The sequence below is a fragment of the Nicotiana attenuata genome, unplaced genomic scaffold (assembly GCF_001879085.1).
Source record: "Nicotiana attenuata strain UT unplaced genomic scaffold, NIATTr2, whole genome shotgun sequence".
In the NCBI taxonomy this organism is placed as follows: Eukaryota; Viridiplantae; Streptophyta; class Magnoliopsida; order Solanales; family Solanaceae; genus Nicotiana; species Nicotiana attenuata.
The window spans coordinates 167,022-185,348 of NW_017671716.1; the positions used below are offsets into that span (position 1 = coordinate 167,022).

At 36.9% G+C, this 18,327-nt stretch overlaps 1 protein-coding gene across 2 annotated transcripts; it reads right to left on the reverse strand.

Annotated features, from left to right (window-relative positions):
- Positions 1–1,937: 1,937 nt before the first annotated feature.
- Positions 1,938–15,146, reverse strand: LOC109209826 (shaggy-related protein kinase NtK-1). Of its 2 annotated transcripts, none has more exons than XM_019373174.1 (13): positions 14,928–15,146; positions 13,064–13,180; positions 12,854–12,946; positions 12,659–12,718; positions 12,306–12,578; positions 11,922–11,996; positions 7,506–7,562; positions 7,262–7,402; positions 7,122–7,172; positions 3,650–3,745; positions 3,472–3,555; positions 2,384–2,486; positions 1,938–2,303 (listed from the first exon to the last, which is right to left on the reverse strand). In XM_019373174.1, the coding sequence occupies exons 2-13, from the start codon at positions 13,175–13,177 to the stop codon at positions 2,221–2,223; spliced, it is 1,230 nt and encodes a 409-aa protein (XP_019228719.1). In that variant the 5' UTR covers positions 13,178–13,180; positions 14,928–15,146; the 3' UTR covers positions 1,938–2,220. The 2 variants fall into 2 exon arrangements, with proteins under 2 accessions (XP_019228719.1, XP_019228718.1); XM_019373173.1 differs by having other exon boundaries at positions 1,942–2,303; positions 13,064–13,222.
- Between the last annotated feature and the right edge of the window lie 3,181 nt (positions 15,147–18,327).

Consider the following 18,327-nt stretch of genomic DNA (forward strand, 5'->3'; position numbering starts at 1 on the left):
GAAATTAAGTGCACGTCTTTTAGTTCTTTCATTACGCAGGGGCTCAGGAAAGGGAGACAGATAGAATTGAATCTACACCCATGATATAAGAGACTTCCATAGGTATTACTATATTAGTGGTAACAAAATAGACTTAAAAAAATAGTTATTCATTCATATTATTCATTAAAACAAAAGTTGGATAATAAAATTTTTTAAAAAAATGTCAAATATGGATAAGATCCATACTATCCACTTAAAAAATGAATAACCAATGGGTTTAACTTTTATATTTGCAAAGATTAAAATTGGGGGTTCAAGTTTGGAAGACTAAAACTTCTCCCAAAAGACCATATTCAAGAAGTCGATTAACCTATTTTCTATCTGTATTAAATATAAATCGAATTGGATAATTTATCCATTGTTGCATTACCCGTTTCCGACTCGCCCATATTCGACCTGACCCGACCAACATGTTTGCCACCCCTAACTAGACTATAAGCCTTCTTTAGTCAAGTGTCAGTTTCCATTTCATAAAGTAAAGAACTGGGGGTCTATCGGAAACATTATCATTGCCCTTCCAGAGTAGGGGTAAGGTTGCGTCATCCTACCCTTCCCAGACTCCACTTGTGGTAATACACTGTGTTATTGTTGTTGTAAAGAAACCTACAAGAGATGAAAAGAGAAAAATGAACTTTAAACTTCCGACAGTGAAGGTGCAAAGAGCAAAGAGACTGCAGTTGCTCAATTGTGTACATTACAAGAGTACCCGTTTGACCCATATACTTCATTCGCTTCTGGCAACCAAAATAGGGAATTAGGCAGCTAGCCAAATGCTAAGCTAGCTGCTGTTACCAGAACCTTCATGCTGTTTCACAACTTTTCGCATTCAAAACTTGTTGGTCCAAGGATGTATAGACGTATCAATGAATCATTTAACTTAAGCATCTCTAATGTAATTAGGCAGGAAATAAAAGACAGATGTAACGGGGAAACATTAGTTTACTACCTATAACTGAGCGTAGTTGAAGATAATTTTTAGGGAAAATGCATAAGTAACCCCCTGACCTATACCCGAATTCCCAACGACACACTTTTTCTTTGCGGGAATCCTATTACCCCCTAAACTTATTTTAAATGAAATTATTTGCACCCTTAACGCTGACGTGGCAGAGTGTGTATATTTCACTCTCCTTTGAAGCAAGAAAAAACAATTTTCAGATTATTTTTTATTCTTTTTTACCATTTTTTCTTACTTTATTTTTCCTTTTCCTTTTCCTTTGTCTTTTTTCTTTTACTTTTTTTTTCGTTTCTTCTCTAATTCCGGCAGATATTCATTCACCGGCGACTTTGTCTAACCGTTTTTCTTCTATTTTTTCTTTTCACACACAAATTAAATTCTAAAAAAGATCTATTCATAAGCAAAAGAAAATACACTCAGATTTGGGGGGAAAATTCATCATCGGAAAACTTTCACACGCCGGAAAAAAAATGATGTATTAAAATTTTAACTGAAAAGAGTTTTCTCAGCTTATANGGGGGGGGGGGGGGAATTCATCATCGAAAAACCTTCCTATGCCGGAAAAAAAGTGATGTATTGAAATTTTAACTGGAAAAGGTTTTCTTAGATTATATTCGTTTTTATTTATTTTGCTCTTCCTCCCACACATAAATTACACTTTCAAGAAAAATTTATATATATATAAAACAAAACACACTTAGTTCGGGATAAAAATTTATCACCGGAAAAAAAAATTCGCCGGAAAAAATGGTGTTTGTGAAATTCCAACGACCACCATACATGTGGGGGCGCGTGTAGCTCACCACTTGCCAAGAGTTTGGTTGTCAGCGTTAAGGGTACAAATAATTACATTTAAAATAAGTTTAGGGGGGTAATAGGATTCCCGCAAAGAAAAAGTGTGTAGTTGAGAATCCGGGTATAGGTCAGGGGATACTTATGCATTTTCCCAAATTTCATCATAAAATAATAGTAGTTCATTCAGAAAGCAGCCCATCCTGAACCACATAAAAGTTACAACTGTAGGACATAAAAGGAACAGGGTGAAAGGAACACATGTTGGGAGGTAAGGAATGTTAAAGAGCACCTCCTACCTCTGCTTTTACAAAATAGGATAATAATACAAAGAGACAACTGATACATGTGGGGAGCAAAGGGGAAAAAATGGATACAGAGAAATAACATAGCTTACACTTAAATTATATCTACCGTACAGTGGGAACTCATGAACCAAGGGACGGGCACTGTTTTCTGGCATGCTCCGGAACCAACTTCAATAGAGTCTCTGCAGACACACCCTTTAACTCTGGCAAAAGAGGTATGGGTTCAATATTTTTAGTTGTGAGAAGAAAGCAGATTTGAAGGAAATTTTTAATAATGACATACCATGGGCCTTAAAGTTAAACAAGGGGGGAAGGACACGGCCATTTGGGAGGCGTGTATTAGGATCACGAAGCTCATCAAAGAAGGCATGGGTCACTGCCTCTAACTGCATTCAAATCATTACATTCTCTCGCAACTTAAGAACTAGACAATAAGTAATTAATTATATTCAAATTTCAACCACAAAGAAGAATTGCAAAGCAACATCACTTTCCCAAATAACTATCTCCAAGTAACTGAGAAGATACTAAGTCATAACATACCAAATCAAAATTTATATGGAATGGCCATTATTCCAAAATGATCACCAAAACAAAGCCAAGAGATATACACGTACCATTAACAAACTTAAGAACCAACTTCACTTATCCCTTAAATATAAAAGAGAACTAATGCCACTCAAACAGAACAAGACATTCCAGACTAAATAACTCACAAACAATTAACTCACTAGCTATCTTCAGATCCTGAAAAGCATATTCCCTTTTTTTAGCAATCTACAAAAAACATTCATGGAGTGCTGTGTGTAAAAGCTACTTACGCTAAGTCAAAGAATTTGTATGGTAAGAGAGTATCAAAATGAACAAGGTAGAAAGGGTGCTCATGTTGCCTAAAACTAAGACCCTTCAGAACCTCAAACAATTACATATTATACTGTTATTGGTAATAAAAATAAAATATGTAATAAACTGTGCCAATACAGAAGGAAAAGGAAATTGGATTTCGTTATTTAAAAAGTGATATGCTCCCAAGAATAATAGCAGCCTCTCAAACACCACACACACTGCATCTGTTTAACATTTCCAGATATTGGTAGTTTTCAGCCCAAAGTTTTAAAAAAGTTCTCCTTTGAAATAAAACATGCATCACATTTAAGAGATTAGAGGGAAAATGGTAAATTTTGGTGAGCAAAACCGAGGTTAAAGCATTTGTGAACAAAATTGGCTAGAAAGTAAAAGCTGATGTTTAGCCATTTAAAAGAACATGAAAACACACAGAAAACGCCAGAGATGCAAAAGATGACCAATCTGTCATCACTGGGCCCATAGCGGCATATAAAATACACTCTCAATGATAATTAGCATACTTACAGCAGTGCAACGCAAGTTAGGTGAGTACTGCAGTAGTCTTGAAACCAGATCAACAGCTTCTGGAGGCATGCGCTTATGAAATATCTAACATTCAACCATTAGAATTGACAAGATGCTCTATAGATACTTGATACTGCTAGGGAGGGGATGGTTCAGTAATAACTTGTATTTCAAGTACCTTGTGCCACGGATGAGCTTTAATTTGGGGGAATTTGAACTCGTTATAATTTGGATTCATGCATTTAATTTCTTCCCTGGTAGGAGTACCCAAGACCTGTAAAAGATATTGGAAAATTTGGCCCAACTGGTCAGGTTTATCTCAGGCTAAAAGATGATAAATTAAATGTCACTTCCATGCAAAAGATAGTGCATCTTTTGGGTCATGTTTACCAAGGACAACAATGGAGATATCAATTATAACAAACTTGTCCACTACTAAACAGGGACTCTCCTTTCTTTCTTGGGCAAATCATTGAACTCGTTTTACTAACAATGATTAAGAATATGAAATCATTACGTCAAGTGGAACAGGAGAATGAATGTCTAATGCAACAAAACTGGCTCTCAGCATTCAAGAGGAACTCCACTTATGGATTAGAACCAAGAATCTGAATCAGTAAATCAAAGTGAACTTGACACAAATTCGACAAGCAAATTCATGACAAATACCCAAGCAGTGGCCATAACCATTTGCCTTTTACACACTATCAGATCTGAACCACATAATTCCAGAAGCAGAGAGTCAGAAGCCTTGTCTAAACTGTAATTTGTTGGTAAGCTTATCCTGCCATTACTCAAGGATATTAATTCACAATAATCATGAAATTCAAAGCTGATCATGTTTTGGAAAAAAGGCTTTCACTTAAAAATTATCAGGTAAAAGACAAGTCAGAAAGCACAGTTCAGGCTAAGAACCAGGTTCACTCTGTGTGTCCAGGGGCGGATTTAAGCCTAGATTATGGGGCATGCCCATGACCCTCCACCAAATTAGGTATATTATGTACATATTTCGTAGATCTAATATTAACTGTTAGCCCCCATGCTCCAAAATGGCTAAACGGTGCACTTGGTTGGATGCTAGGTTATTTATCCAGAGGAACAGAAATCATTATCACTTAATACTTTTTGTTTTCCCTTTCTTTTTCTCCTTCCTTTAGTCTCGAAGCCAAGCCCCATTCCCCACTTTCAGTCCTTCCTAAACTCATTTCCAATACTTCTTATTCTCCCTAATCCCAAATTGTACTAAAGCCCAATTTTGATTTTGTGTCTCTCTCTTCATGCTCTAGAACTCTTGTTCTCAAGAAGATTTTGCTCTCAAACCCATGAGCTTTCTCTCTCAAGTCTCAACAAGGTTTTGCTTTTAGGTTAAAATTTATTCCCTTCCATTTCGATATTTGATGAATTATTCCTCTAATTTTGCATCTAAGAAGTAAGAAGATTGGCTTTAAAATTTTCAATTTTTGGTGAATGATTCCTTTCGTACAATTAAGTTGCTACAATATTGACTTAAAAAATTTCAGCTTGCTAAGCTTGGTCCACCGGTTTGTTTCAAGTGACTTCTCTCTTTTGGTTTTGTTTCTAACAAAGCTCCTTTACAGTGATTTAGTTGCATTTGGCAGGACATTTATTTGTTATCTCTAGACGTGGTGGTGCACCCATGTTCATGAAATCATAGATCCGCCTGTGTGTGTCGATATTGACCTTAGCAACTACATTTTCTTCTGAGCTCCCACATACACCTAAATCAGAACCTTAATTGTTACATCTCCTTCCCATAATCTAGTTGATAGGGATCGTACAAAACCCCCAATCAGGAAAAAGTGGCTTTTCCCTTATAAATCTCAACAACAACAACAACAACAACCCAATAAAATCCCACAAGTGGGGTATGGGGAGGGTAGTTGTACGCAGACCTTACCCCTACCCCGAAGGAGTAGAGAGGCTGTTTCCGAAAGACCCTCGGCTCAATATAATAAGAAAAACAAATAGGGGAGAATATTAGTTTCATCACAGAGATCATATGAAAAATAGGAACAAAAAATGCAGAAGGAAAAATGCAAAACAAAAATGATGGGTAGTAAATAGGTCCTGCACCGAGAAGCTAAAATAGTAAGACACGACAATGCCCCTAGCTATTCCAGGCAAAACCCTACCAGACTAGGCTCACATCAGAACAAGGTAACGCAAGACTCAGCTATCTTCTAGCCTACAACCGTAATACTTGACCTCCATAACTTCCTATCAAGTGTCATGTCCTCGGAAATCTGAAGCCTCGCCATATCTTGCCTGATCACTTCTCTCCAATACTTCTTAGGCCGCCCTCTACTTCGTCTCGTGCCCTCCACAACCAGTCGCTCACACCTCCTTACTGGAGCATCTGGGCTTCTCCTCTGAACATGTCCGAACCATCTGAGTCTCGCTTCCCGCATCTTGTCATCAATGGGAGCCATGTGCACCTTCTCCCTAATATCCTCATTTCTAATCTTGTCCATCCTAGTGTGTCCGCACATCCACCTCAACATCCTCATTTCTGCTACTTTCATCTTTTGGATATGTGAGTTCTTAACTGGCCAACACTCAGCCCCATACATCATGGCCGGTCTAACCACCGCTTTATAGAACTTACCTTTGAGTATCGTTGGCACTCTCTTGTCACACAAAACTCCGGATGCTAACCTCCACTTCATCCATCCTACCCCAATACGGTGTGCGACATCCTCATCGATCTCCCCTCCCCCGTGGATAACCGAACCAAGGTACTTGAAGCTGCCTCTACTTGGGATAACCCGTGATTCAAGCCTCACATCCACGCCCACTTCCCCCGGCTCAGTGCTGAACTTACACTCCAGGTATTCCGTCTTCGTTCTGCTCAGCTTGAAACCTTTAGACTCAAGAGTCTGTCTCCAAACTTCTAGTCTCTCGTTAACACCGACTCGTGACTCATCAATCAGAACTATGTCATCAGCAAATAGCATGCACCATGGCACCTCCCCTTGAATATGGTTTATTAATGCATCCATCACCAGGGCGAATAAGAACGGACTGAGCGCAGAGCCTTGGTGTAACCCCATTTCAACCGGAAAATGCTCTGAGTCGCCTCCTACTGTCCTAACCCGAGTCTTAGCCCCATCATACATGTCCCTAATCGCCCTAATATAGGGAACCGACACACCTTTAGTCTCCAAGCATCTCCAGAGAACTTCTCTAGGAACCTTGTCATGCGCTTTCTCTAGGTCAATAAACACCATGTGCAGATCCTTTTTTCTCTCTGTACAGTTCCACCAACCTCCTAACAAGGTGTATAGCTTCTGTGGTAGAGCGACCCGGCATGAACCCGAACTGGTTGTCGGATACAGACACAGTCATCCTCACCCTCGCTTCGGTGACCCTCTCCCATACTTTCATGGTATGACTCAGTAATTTAATACCCTTATAAATCTCGGTTGCACAAAAAAAAAAGCATCAGATGGTAACCACAAATTCAAAGGAAGGTCAGTAGGCCAAATATACAGAAGAGCAAAAGGACAAATATACAACCCAAAAAGGGTGAAAACACTCAAATAACAGCAGCAGAGAGGGGAAGAAGCTGACAAAAAGAAGTGACAGAGACAGCAAATGAGCTGATCAAGATCAAGAAAAGAGGAAATTACCTTAATGATCTCAACAAGCTGATCAACTCCACTTTCACCCGGAAACAAAGGCTGAACGCAAAAAGTAAACAATCAAATACATAAACGGAACACATAGCATAGAATAAATTGTTTCTCATCAGACAAAAGTAACAACCTACCTGCCCAAGAAGTAGCTCAGCTAGAACACAGCCAGCAGACCAGATGTCAATAGCAGTAGTGTACTCTGTTGCTCCAAATATAAGTTCAGGCGCTCTATAATACCTAGAGCAGATGTAAGAAATATTTGGTTCTCCTTTAACCTTCCAAGGATTCAGAAAGAATAACCAAACATCCAGTCACAGAATGCACAAAAGAGCCCAACTAGTAATGTGGAAGAGAGAAAGAAGGAAAATGTATACACACCAGAACTTTAGCACTTCCAAAGTCACACAATTTAACCTGGTGAGTATGTGGATTCACCTGCAAAAGGAGTTAAGACATCAGTCACTAAGTATGCCAAGAGAAAACGCCAAATGGAAAGGGGCAGAACATAATTATGCTTGATAGCAAATGAACCTAACTGTGAAGAACAATTGGTCACACCACAAGCAACTGGGAGTCTGGGAGTGGAACCACCAGCAATGAGAAGTCAACCGAGACAAGTAAACCATTTCTTTCAATGTCTATAGAATAATTTTACATCAGCCTCTGATTAACTAAGACAGTACGGATGCCAGATGTCTTGTTATATTTGACATATCAATAGAATATTTTTTTCTATTCTTCTTGTCAACTTTTTGTTTCAGATTGCCAAGAGAAACCAAAAATAGGATAAAGGACGATCTCTCAGAAGGCACGAAAAAACTTGTGGAGCCAATATAAATGTGGCAGTATTTTGTTACTCTTTGCAGATCAAGCAAATGAAAGCTTGCGCATGATTGCGGACTGTAACGACCCAACCTGTCGATTATAGTTTTAGCACCTCATTCCTTGATTTGAAGCTCCACACAGCTTTATAAGATATTTATGACTTGCCGGTATGGGTGGTTTCGATCCCGAAAGACTCGGGGGAGATTTGGAATCATGACATGCTACTTGGTGTTTAAGGAGTTTTAGCAGCAACTTTACCCCTGCATTTCAGTATTTGCACTTACATTCATGTTTCGAGACCTTGGATAGGTCCGTATGTGTTGTTGGACTTGTGGAGATGATTAGGACCCGCGGGACTCGGGTGAGTTTGACGCATTGGGAGCAAGATTGAAAAAAGTTGACAACTGAAGCAGGGTGCAGTGCAGCCAACACTCCAGGAGTGCGGTCCAAACCGTGGTCCGCACTGCTATCACTGACATTGTAGATCTACATTTCTCTCGGTCAGTGCGGCTGCCATTGAGGCCGCAATGGAGGAAGTGCGGTCCTTAATGGCCAAGTGCGGACGACACTGCAGTGAATTTTCAAAAAGGATAAATACTGGATTTTGGTGATTTTTATTTCATTCTTCACCATTTTGGAGACTTGGGAGCTCGATTTTGAAGAGTTTTGAAGTAAATCTAGATCTGCAACCTTTTGGGTATGCGATTTTAACTTGGATTTATAATTATTACATGAATCTAACCTTGAATTTGTCTCTTAAACATGAAATCAAAGAGGAGAAATGGGGTTTTGAGACCTAGATCAAGAATCACCTAAATGGGATTTTGGAATGTACAAATGGACTCTATATGAAAATCTACGCATAAAGTTAGACGGGGAGGTTATGAGTCAACAGATTTGACTTTTAGTTTCGGAGTTTGACCATGCGGGCCCAATATTGAATTTGGGTTGACTTTGACCTAAGGTTAGATTTAAAACTATGAAATTGATTCCTTTAGCCTTTCTTAACCTTGTTAAGCATACTTTTGACTAGATCAAGCTTGATTGACGGATTTGGAGCAAGAACATGCAATTCTTGCAGGTTAGAGCTAGCCTGTGCTAAAGGTAAGTCAAGACATCGACCTCAATCTCAATGAGAGAACTTTTCCCGAGGTGTCTTGGTTGCTATATGCTACGTGTTTGGGGGTAACATATACGCAAGATGACTAGCGTATATGCAGATGCCATGTGCTTCCACGCTGGGATAGAATGATATGCTTTACTTGTTGTATGACTACTTGAGCATCTTATTCATGCTAGTATAATGTTATAGGCATCATTCACCTACTAGTTTAATATTATAGGCTTTACGGACCTTTTTTTACATGATTTGAACTATTTAATCATATACCGTCTTATATATGCACCTAGTTAGCATATATTATTCTCATTATTTTATTTGAGATTGTTTATGTGAGTTGTTGAGTTGTGATGGCGTGTGAATTCACAGTCCTATTGAGGCATCAGTTAAGGCATGTGAATATATGTTCATGTAGGGACTAGGGTGTGTGGATTCACGTTCATGGAGCATGTGAATTCACTTTCCTGGCGTGTGTGGATAAAGATCCGTCCATTCACGAGTCGCCCTCCCATGTTTCTCTCTTGGTGGCGTACGCGCAGATTTGATAGTGATACCGTTGGTATTTGAGGATAAAGGTGGAAGCTTTATTATTGTTTAAGTGATTCTATATGCATGTTTATGCACTCTTATATGGTGTACTTGTGCAACAACAACATACCCAGTGTAGTCCCACAAGTGGGGTCTGGGGAGGGTAGAGTGTATGCAGACCTTACCCCTGCCTTCAAAAAGACAGAGAGGCTGTTTCAAGAAGACCCTCAGCTCAGGAAGGGGAGAGGAGAGGGGCAATAACAAGCATATGTTGTACTTGTGCATACCATTTATACATGCTAACCAGTGTTTTAAAAGGCATTTTCTAGGCGAGTCCCGGACCGAGGCGTACCAAAAACGCATCGAGGCATACTGGCGGAACTTAAGTATTGTGGTGTGTAAGCCCCAACATTCGGGGCATAATCCCCGAGGACTTTTCCAAATTTGAGCTAAAATTGCTTAATAAATCTTTCTTTAAAAACTTAAATATCCAAAAGTTAAATCACAATAAATTTTCAAACTAAAAATCTCAAAAATCAAAGATTTTCTCTAATTGTTTATCCTAGTTTCATAATGTTTTCTCTTCGTCGTTTACTACAGAGTAACAAATACACTTTAGACCCTTATTTGCAAAGTGCAATTCTTACATTGTTTCTACGCTTGCGTTTTCCTTCTTCAAGCTTCATTTTCTTCAAGTTTTTTTTTGTATTTTTTATTTATTCTTTTCCAGTTAGTTTTTGTTTCATAATTTCTTTTGGTATCCCTCTAGCTTAGATATTATTTTGATGACTATATTCTTAGCTAACCGTATTATACAATGAGTATTTGTAATTTGTTATCTAGTTTTAGGTTTTTAAAGTATAACTTTATGTTATTGTCATTTTTATTCTTTGGATTATTAGGAACTAGAATATCATTTCTATAACTCTAAGTATGTACTATAATAGTCATGTTATATGTGTAATGCATCTTTATGTCTTTCACTTTTTCAAGAAAAAGATATTCTTTTGTATGGTTCATGCATATATTAGTATGTTTATAATAGATAAATACATTTTCCAACTAATTTTATAATTTTCTTGAATTTTAATATATTTTTTCATTATATATATTTTTTTTAATTCATAAAATATTAAAAATTAAATACCCATGGGGCTTACGTCCCACGCCTCAGGACTTTTGCCTCGCCCCGTGTTAGATAAAATGTCTCGCCTCTTGCCCACACCTTTTAAAGCATTGCTTATTAGATGGATTAGACGAGATAGGATTTTTTTATTCACATGCTCTGTTTGTGCATATCTTTTATGTTATTCCTGTGCTCTTCTATGGGTTATTGCCTCATCATATGACTATTCAATTGTGGACACGCGTTGTTATTATTGCTACACTTATACACATTTTTGTGCAGATACTGAGCCTAATACTAATGGGACCTCGAAGACCGCTTAGGAGTCTTTACTTGGATACTGAGCGTAAGCTGCTTGATCAATCTGGTGCTTTGAATCACCTTCCGTTATCAATCTGTTATTGTTTTCTTCCATTCGGACAGTATTGTACTATGGTACGGACAGTTGTATTATTATTTGATGATAGTAGCTCATGTCTTAGTAACACCATTCTTGGAGGATTGTAATGATACTTTCGCATTTGTATTAGATTTCAGACTTATGTATATCCTATTAACGCCATTTCTGTTAAGACTTTATCATGTATATAGTTTTGTTGTGGCATATATTGTTGAATGCTTGCCTAGCGAGTTGAGTTAAGTTTCATCACGACTAAGGTGGGATTTAGATCGTAACACTAACAAGAAGAATGGCTCATGATGAAAGAAATTAAGTCTCAAACTCTCTCATGGGATGGTGTCATGGTGATCCAATGACTTTCATTTTCTCTTCGTATATTGAAAAGTATTGAGAACCATATCTGCAGTATGCAACCAAGGGTGTGGCCTAGTGGTCAATGAAGTGGGTGAGAACCATGAGGTCTCAGGCTCAAATCCCAACGAAGGCAAAAAACACTAGGTGATTTCTTCCCATCTATCCAAGCCTTGGTGGATAGAGTTACCTGGTACCTATCAACCTAATGTTGATGGTGGCAGATATCCCGTGGAATTATTGGAGGTGCGCACAAGCTGGCCCGTACACCACGGTTATCAAAAAAAATCTGCAGTACATAATTGTTTTCATACAGTGGGAAAGTTCATTCACACTAAGATCCATTATCAAGAAATTGCACTCCATATGTCACGCAGACTTAAATAATTAAATATATGCTAAAAGAAATGACAGCCATAAGACTGAAAAAAGCAGATGATATACCAAAAGATTCTGAGGCTTTATGTCCCTGTGGCACACTCCAATTGTGTGATGGATGTAAGACAACGCCCTGAAAATCTGCCAGAAAGTAACAGCATCTTATACTTTAGATTACTAAACTTCAAGAACGTCTGAGGATATTATTAAACTTCAAGTGCATTGACAACATGGTAAACGATACATGTTACACAAGTTTCTCATCCAAAAACCATTGTTCATTGGAGCTTTCCAAAATTAGCCATCCATCAGAAAACAGAAAAGATATGGAAATTGATAGTGATAAAATTTATATATTGCAACAGAACAAGTAAAAGAAATTCATCTAGGACAATGCAACAAGAAAAAGATAGTAAAGTTATATGAAAACTTCAGAAACAAACACAGTACCTGATATGTATAAAGCTTCACTAGTATCAATGGCATCCTTTGATTCAACTTATTGTAGTGTTTAATAACGCGATGGACAGTTTCAGGGACGTATTCAAGAACCAAATTAAGATATACTTCATCCTTCTCAGTTGTGGAAAAGAAGCAGTGCTTCAGGCACACAACATTTGGATGATCAAGAAGACGCATGGTCTGCAGCTCCCGGTTCTTATATCTCTTGTCTTGAAGAACCTTTTTGATAGCAACAGTTTCACCAGTCTCTAAGCATTTTGCCTGAGCAACCCAATGAGCAAAATCATGTGAGTAAATTGACAGGGAGGGATTATGCCAAGTTATGAAGAAAATAATGATACCTGGAAAACTACTCCAAATGATCCTTGTCCAACAATACGTTCAGCCATATAACTGATAGTCTGCACCAAACCCACATCCCAGGAATAAGCATACCCATACAACACACAAAAAGGAAAAAAGAAAAGCAGTTAGTGAATTCCATACAAAATTTTTGAAACTACCAAATTGACTGGAAAGACAGATTGCCACATTACCTGTTTTGACTGACCATGTCTACCACCAGTAGTTGTCACTATTATATGGCCTGTCTCAGTCCCATTACCATCCACAATAGCTGCTTCGATTTCCTACACATGAAACACTTTTAATCTGATAACAAATATTTTCAAAAGGAGAATCCAATGCCACTTGAAGAAACAAAATGGCCAAAAGCAGGGGATGAGGAGGCTTTTCAATATGCAAACCTTATCATCCCTGATTCTCATGTCATTCATCTCCTCAGGCAGCCTATCTACACCAACACTATGGCTACTGGATTCTCTCAAACCGGATACAGGTGCTAAGCCTACTGAAGTCATTTCCTGAAATTTTGCGAACTATTATCACCTCAAAAAGGCATTCACCTGATCAACATGGCATCATCAAGTATCAGCTCTAAGCATCTCTAAACGTATGAATAATGCATAATTCCTTTCAGCCTTTAGATTGATGTATCATGTAAAATCTACAACATTTGAGATAGAACCAGCAATCCAAAGTTGGATTTGAACGAAATTCATAAATAAATAGTTGCAAGTACTTGTAAAAATATTAGACATTATTAATTAGCAAGGTTATGTACTCAAATAGAAACAAGCCTTATGGGGTTTATCCATTTAAATGGATGTCCAGCTAGAGCTCTTCTTGCCAAATAAATCCTTTTGTCCAAAGTGAACTCTTTACTGATCAAATAACTAAGAAAGAGAAATTAAGCTAGCTGGCATGGTTTTTTTTTTTCTGAGAAAGGAAAGGGATATTAAGCAAGCTACAATAGCTGAAGTTTGTTAGCATTTAAGAACAGGTTGACTTTCACCCTTCAACCTTGCAAGGAATGAAGGAAGAAAGACTGGACGATACTCAATAGCTTCATCTATGTCACTCTCAAAGCCAAAAACTGTCATATGAGCATCTAGTCCGAAAAAAGTATATGGTGAAAATACAAAAATGAAAATTTCACTAGTTGTCCTATAACGATCTCGGTACCCTCACTATTGACCCAACACTGGTTACAGAGATGAGAACGTGATGATTTCCAGCATAAGGTTTCAACAATACCTATGGAAAATCAACTCATGGGATGAGATACCCATATGGCATATTATCAACAGCTATTACATGCCCGAGACAGCTAAATCCATTTAGACTCGTAAATGCAAGATTCTTGTTCCATTTCTTTTATCTGATTGCACAATGTCATCAATTTTCACACTTGTTTCTCTGCAGCATTACGTACTAATACATTGAGCTCCAGCATTACCGAATTTTTTTTCATATACTACTATTACAAAAGTTTACCACACGTTACAACAGGTAAAACCAGAGAACTATCACCATCTGCTTAAATCAAATTCCATTTGTATTGCCTAAAGAGTCAAGCAAACATCAACTCCACTTAACAATAATGTCTACTGTCTGCTACACCATCAGCACATACTACACTACAGAATAGCTCCGAATGAGAAGTATAAACCTTGCCAAACTAAATTTAAGAGAATCCATTAGGCATATTACAGCTAAGAAACAACTTGAGATACAAAACCAGCTAGTACAATACAAACTGCAGCTAGAAGACAACCGAGAATTTCACGAGGATTATTGGCACACAATTCTAAACTAGGTAGGTAATGGTCACGCCCCTATACCTTTATCCATTTAAGTACGAGGCTAAGGTAGAAAAATCAATATTCAAAGCTCATTAACGGCCGTCTATATATATGGATTGAAAATTAATGGCGTCAAAAAAATTCTGTGCTGACAGACATTTATTTTAAGAAAATAGTAGCTCAAATAATTAGCTCAGAGAGAAAGAGAAACATCAAGGAAGATAAATGCAAAAGACAACTCCAGAACAATGAATAAGAGAAAAAGTCATTAAGGGAGAAAAATACACGCAGTAATACAGAAATATCGAAGAAAACGAATAATCAAAAATTTACACAACGATCTAAGGGGATCCATACCGAAAAAAATTCAAACGCAGAAGCTGTAAAGTGGATCTATAGCGGAAGAATATTGAAATTAAACATTTTTCAAAAAACCGGAAAAAAAAAGTAGAAATGAGAAGTGTACCGATGAAATCAGAAAATCTTCAGGATATTGAGAATACGCCGATCATTAGAGGCTCTCGGAGAAACAGAGAAAACCTGAAATTGAGAGAGAGAATCGCAGGGAAGATGAGAGAGAAAGGAGTTTTGATTTTAATTTTTCCTAATTTTGGTTTTTATTTGCTTTTTGATGATCTATAAATTTTAATTTTGACTAGATAATGGGGCAATGTGACAGTGAAGAAGAATAGGCGTTATAAAAGAGATTTCTTTTTTTATGTCATTTTTAAAATTTGACGTATTTTATAAATCTCGTAAACTGTACGGGCAGTAGTTTACGTCTCTTTTGACTGTTCAAAGCTAACTTTAGAAATTTCACTATTTTAAAGAGAGAAAATGAAATGACGCGAGAGGAGAAGAGCAATAATTTTGGCGCCACTGCTCTTCGCGTTCCACATTTCAGTTTTGGACTGTAGCGCACCCGTGGTTAGACGGCACCGAGAGAAATATTATGAGAAAATCTCACTTTATACCCATTAATTTCAAATTATTTATTTTTTAATGTTCAAACTCAAACTATTTACTACTCCTACCCATGCTGCCCAAACAATTTACCCGATTTCCCATTAATCTTACGTCTGTTTGTGACTGGTGACTTTGGAAGTTCATCAACTCCTCGAACTGGCATGAGTGACTCATTCGGGTTTGGCTGATTGATTAACAAACTTGGTGGAGAATTCCGAATCTCCTCCTGTTTTTTTTTTTTTAAGAAATAATACCAAGAGTAAAGGAAAATGTAAAAAATTGGAGCGATACAGAAGATTAACATAACTTCTGAGTAAAGACGACATGCACAAATAGTGAAAAATAAAATGTATGGAGAAGGAATGATGTTATAAATAGCTAATAAACATTGAAGGACCTTGAAGCTTGAAACTCATAACTTGGTTTGTTTGAGTTTTTAATTATTTTGATTCGATCCTATATGGGTTTCTTTGGAAAGTTGATTGGAGGTTGTAGCTAAAGTTTTAGTCAATTTGGCGGAGATTTTGTAGTAGATTTTAGAAGTTTGGGTTGAAATATAGTTGAACAAGAGAAGAAGATGAATTTGTATTGTATACTCAAATAGTATACAAATATACCATTTTGGTATACAATTCATTCCAACTATATACCCTATTAGTATAGTTATATACTATATTGGTATTATATGCTAGTTGAATCGTTTTTTGGTTATATTAGCTGCATTTATTAGTACAATATTTGATTTTCTTTTAATAATAGTAATATAATAAAATATCTTGAAATACTTTATTATATTAATATGTGGTACACTATTTTTTTATTTTTCTCTTTATGCATGTGTGTTATGTAATAGTAGTATAGTCATATAGTTGCCGGGAATTAAACAGTAAAATTGTATACCATGTTGGTATAGTTATATGCCATATTGGTATCATATGGTAGTTTGAATATTTTTTTGGTTGTTTTGGCTGCATTTTTAACTGAATTCTATTCTGAAATTATTTATATGAACGTGATTTGCAGTGCTGGAATTTTTTTTGTGCTGATAGATATAGATTATGTGTATTATGTAAGAGTTTTTTTATAATTATAGGCAATTGTTGGAACGACCCTTACAACTATATACCCTGTTAGTATATGGAATGAGCAAGTTGCTTTGCGAATATTTAGTTTGCAATGCGAACATGTAATTTTCTCATACTTTTACTGTATCCTTTAATGTTTTGGTACAGTAGTATTGTCACAGATAGTTGTAGCAATATTCTAGAGCAATCATATACTCTGTTGGTATACATGTATACCATATTGGTATCATATGGTACTAGAAGTCTTTTTTGCTACTTATATTTTTATTGCATTTTCCAATATTTTATTATCATTTCTATTCTAACTAGTATATATGGAGATTTAGTGGCCGTAGATTATGTTTCTTGCTCCATCACTGGTTGGTGTTACTGCTAATGGTAGAGTATGTACTGATATTTGTAGGGAAGATCAAGGTTTGCATGGCAATCACGTGGAATTAGAAAAGGAAAAAGAAATAAAGAAAAAATAAAAAAATAAAGAAGGAGTCAAATTTGAGTGTGAAATAAGTTATGGTAATAATAACAATAATACGATTTGGGCAAAAATAAATGAATAAAAGAGAAGAAAATAAAAAAATAGGAAGAAAATGAGAAAAAAGAAAAGGAGAAAAGAAAGAAAAAAAAGGAAAAAAGAAAAGAAGCATAGAAATAAAAAAGAATTGGAGAATAAAGAAAAAATTCCCCACAAAAACTACTATGGGTAGGAAATATAATTAGTTTATGGGTAGAAAAACAAATGGGTAGACAAGGGTAAATAGTTTTGTTTTTGTGGGTAACTGTGTCAAAACCCCAAATATTATTGGGATTTTTTCTATAGGTGTCAATGGATATTCGAAAACCGTTTAAACCGATCTAACCGTACCGTACTGAACCGATTTTTAGATTTCTTTAAAAAAAAGTAAGTTTTATATAAATTTATAACCGCATCGATAATTAGGCTAGGTTTTTTATTTCATAAAAATAAATCGAAAAAATACCGAACCGTACCGAATAAATTTTACATGTGGATGTCACGACCTGGATTTCCCACCCTCGGGAGTCGTGATGGCGCCTACTAGTGAAAGCTAGGCAAACCAACAATTCCGATTAATTTACCCCTTTTCATTTTTAATCCCTCAACAATTTCAAGTTAGCATATAATAAGCAGCAAAAATAATGATGCGGAAGAACGAAATTTAACAGTTTAGCTAAAACCAATACGAATCCATAAACATAAACCACCATAACTGGTGTCACAATCTCACGGACTATCTAAGAATACTACGGATAGGGTCTGAACAAGAAAAATACATGTTTGTCTCTGAAATAGAAAAGAACAGAAATAAACTAGATAGGAAGGGGACGCCAAGGCCTGCGGACGAATGTAGGACTACCTCGGGTCTCCGATGGACTGAAGGCAGCAACCCCTAGCTAAGGTCTGTATGCTCCAATACCGGGATTGGTACAAAAGAGTGCAGAGTGTAGTATCAGCACAACCGACCCCATGTGCTGGTAAGTGTCGAGCCTAACCTCGGCGAAGTAGTGACGAGGCTAGGACACAACAAATAATTAACCTGCAGTTACACAGTATCTTGCAAAATAACAGTAACAGAAGTAATTCAAAAGTAGTGGGGGAGGGATAACATGCTATGGGGGAAATACAAACATAAAGAATGACAGTAATAGTGGAATAAGACAATTAAGGCATTTGAACCGAAAACAGCAAGAAATCATAACAAACAAGCAATAAGTGCACGACATCACCCTTCGTGCTTTTACTCTCAATCCTCACCAATGCAATCAGGTAATGAAAATGTGCACGACATCACCCTTCGT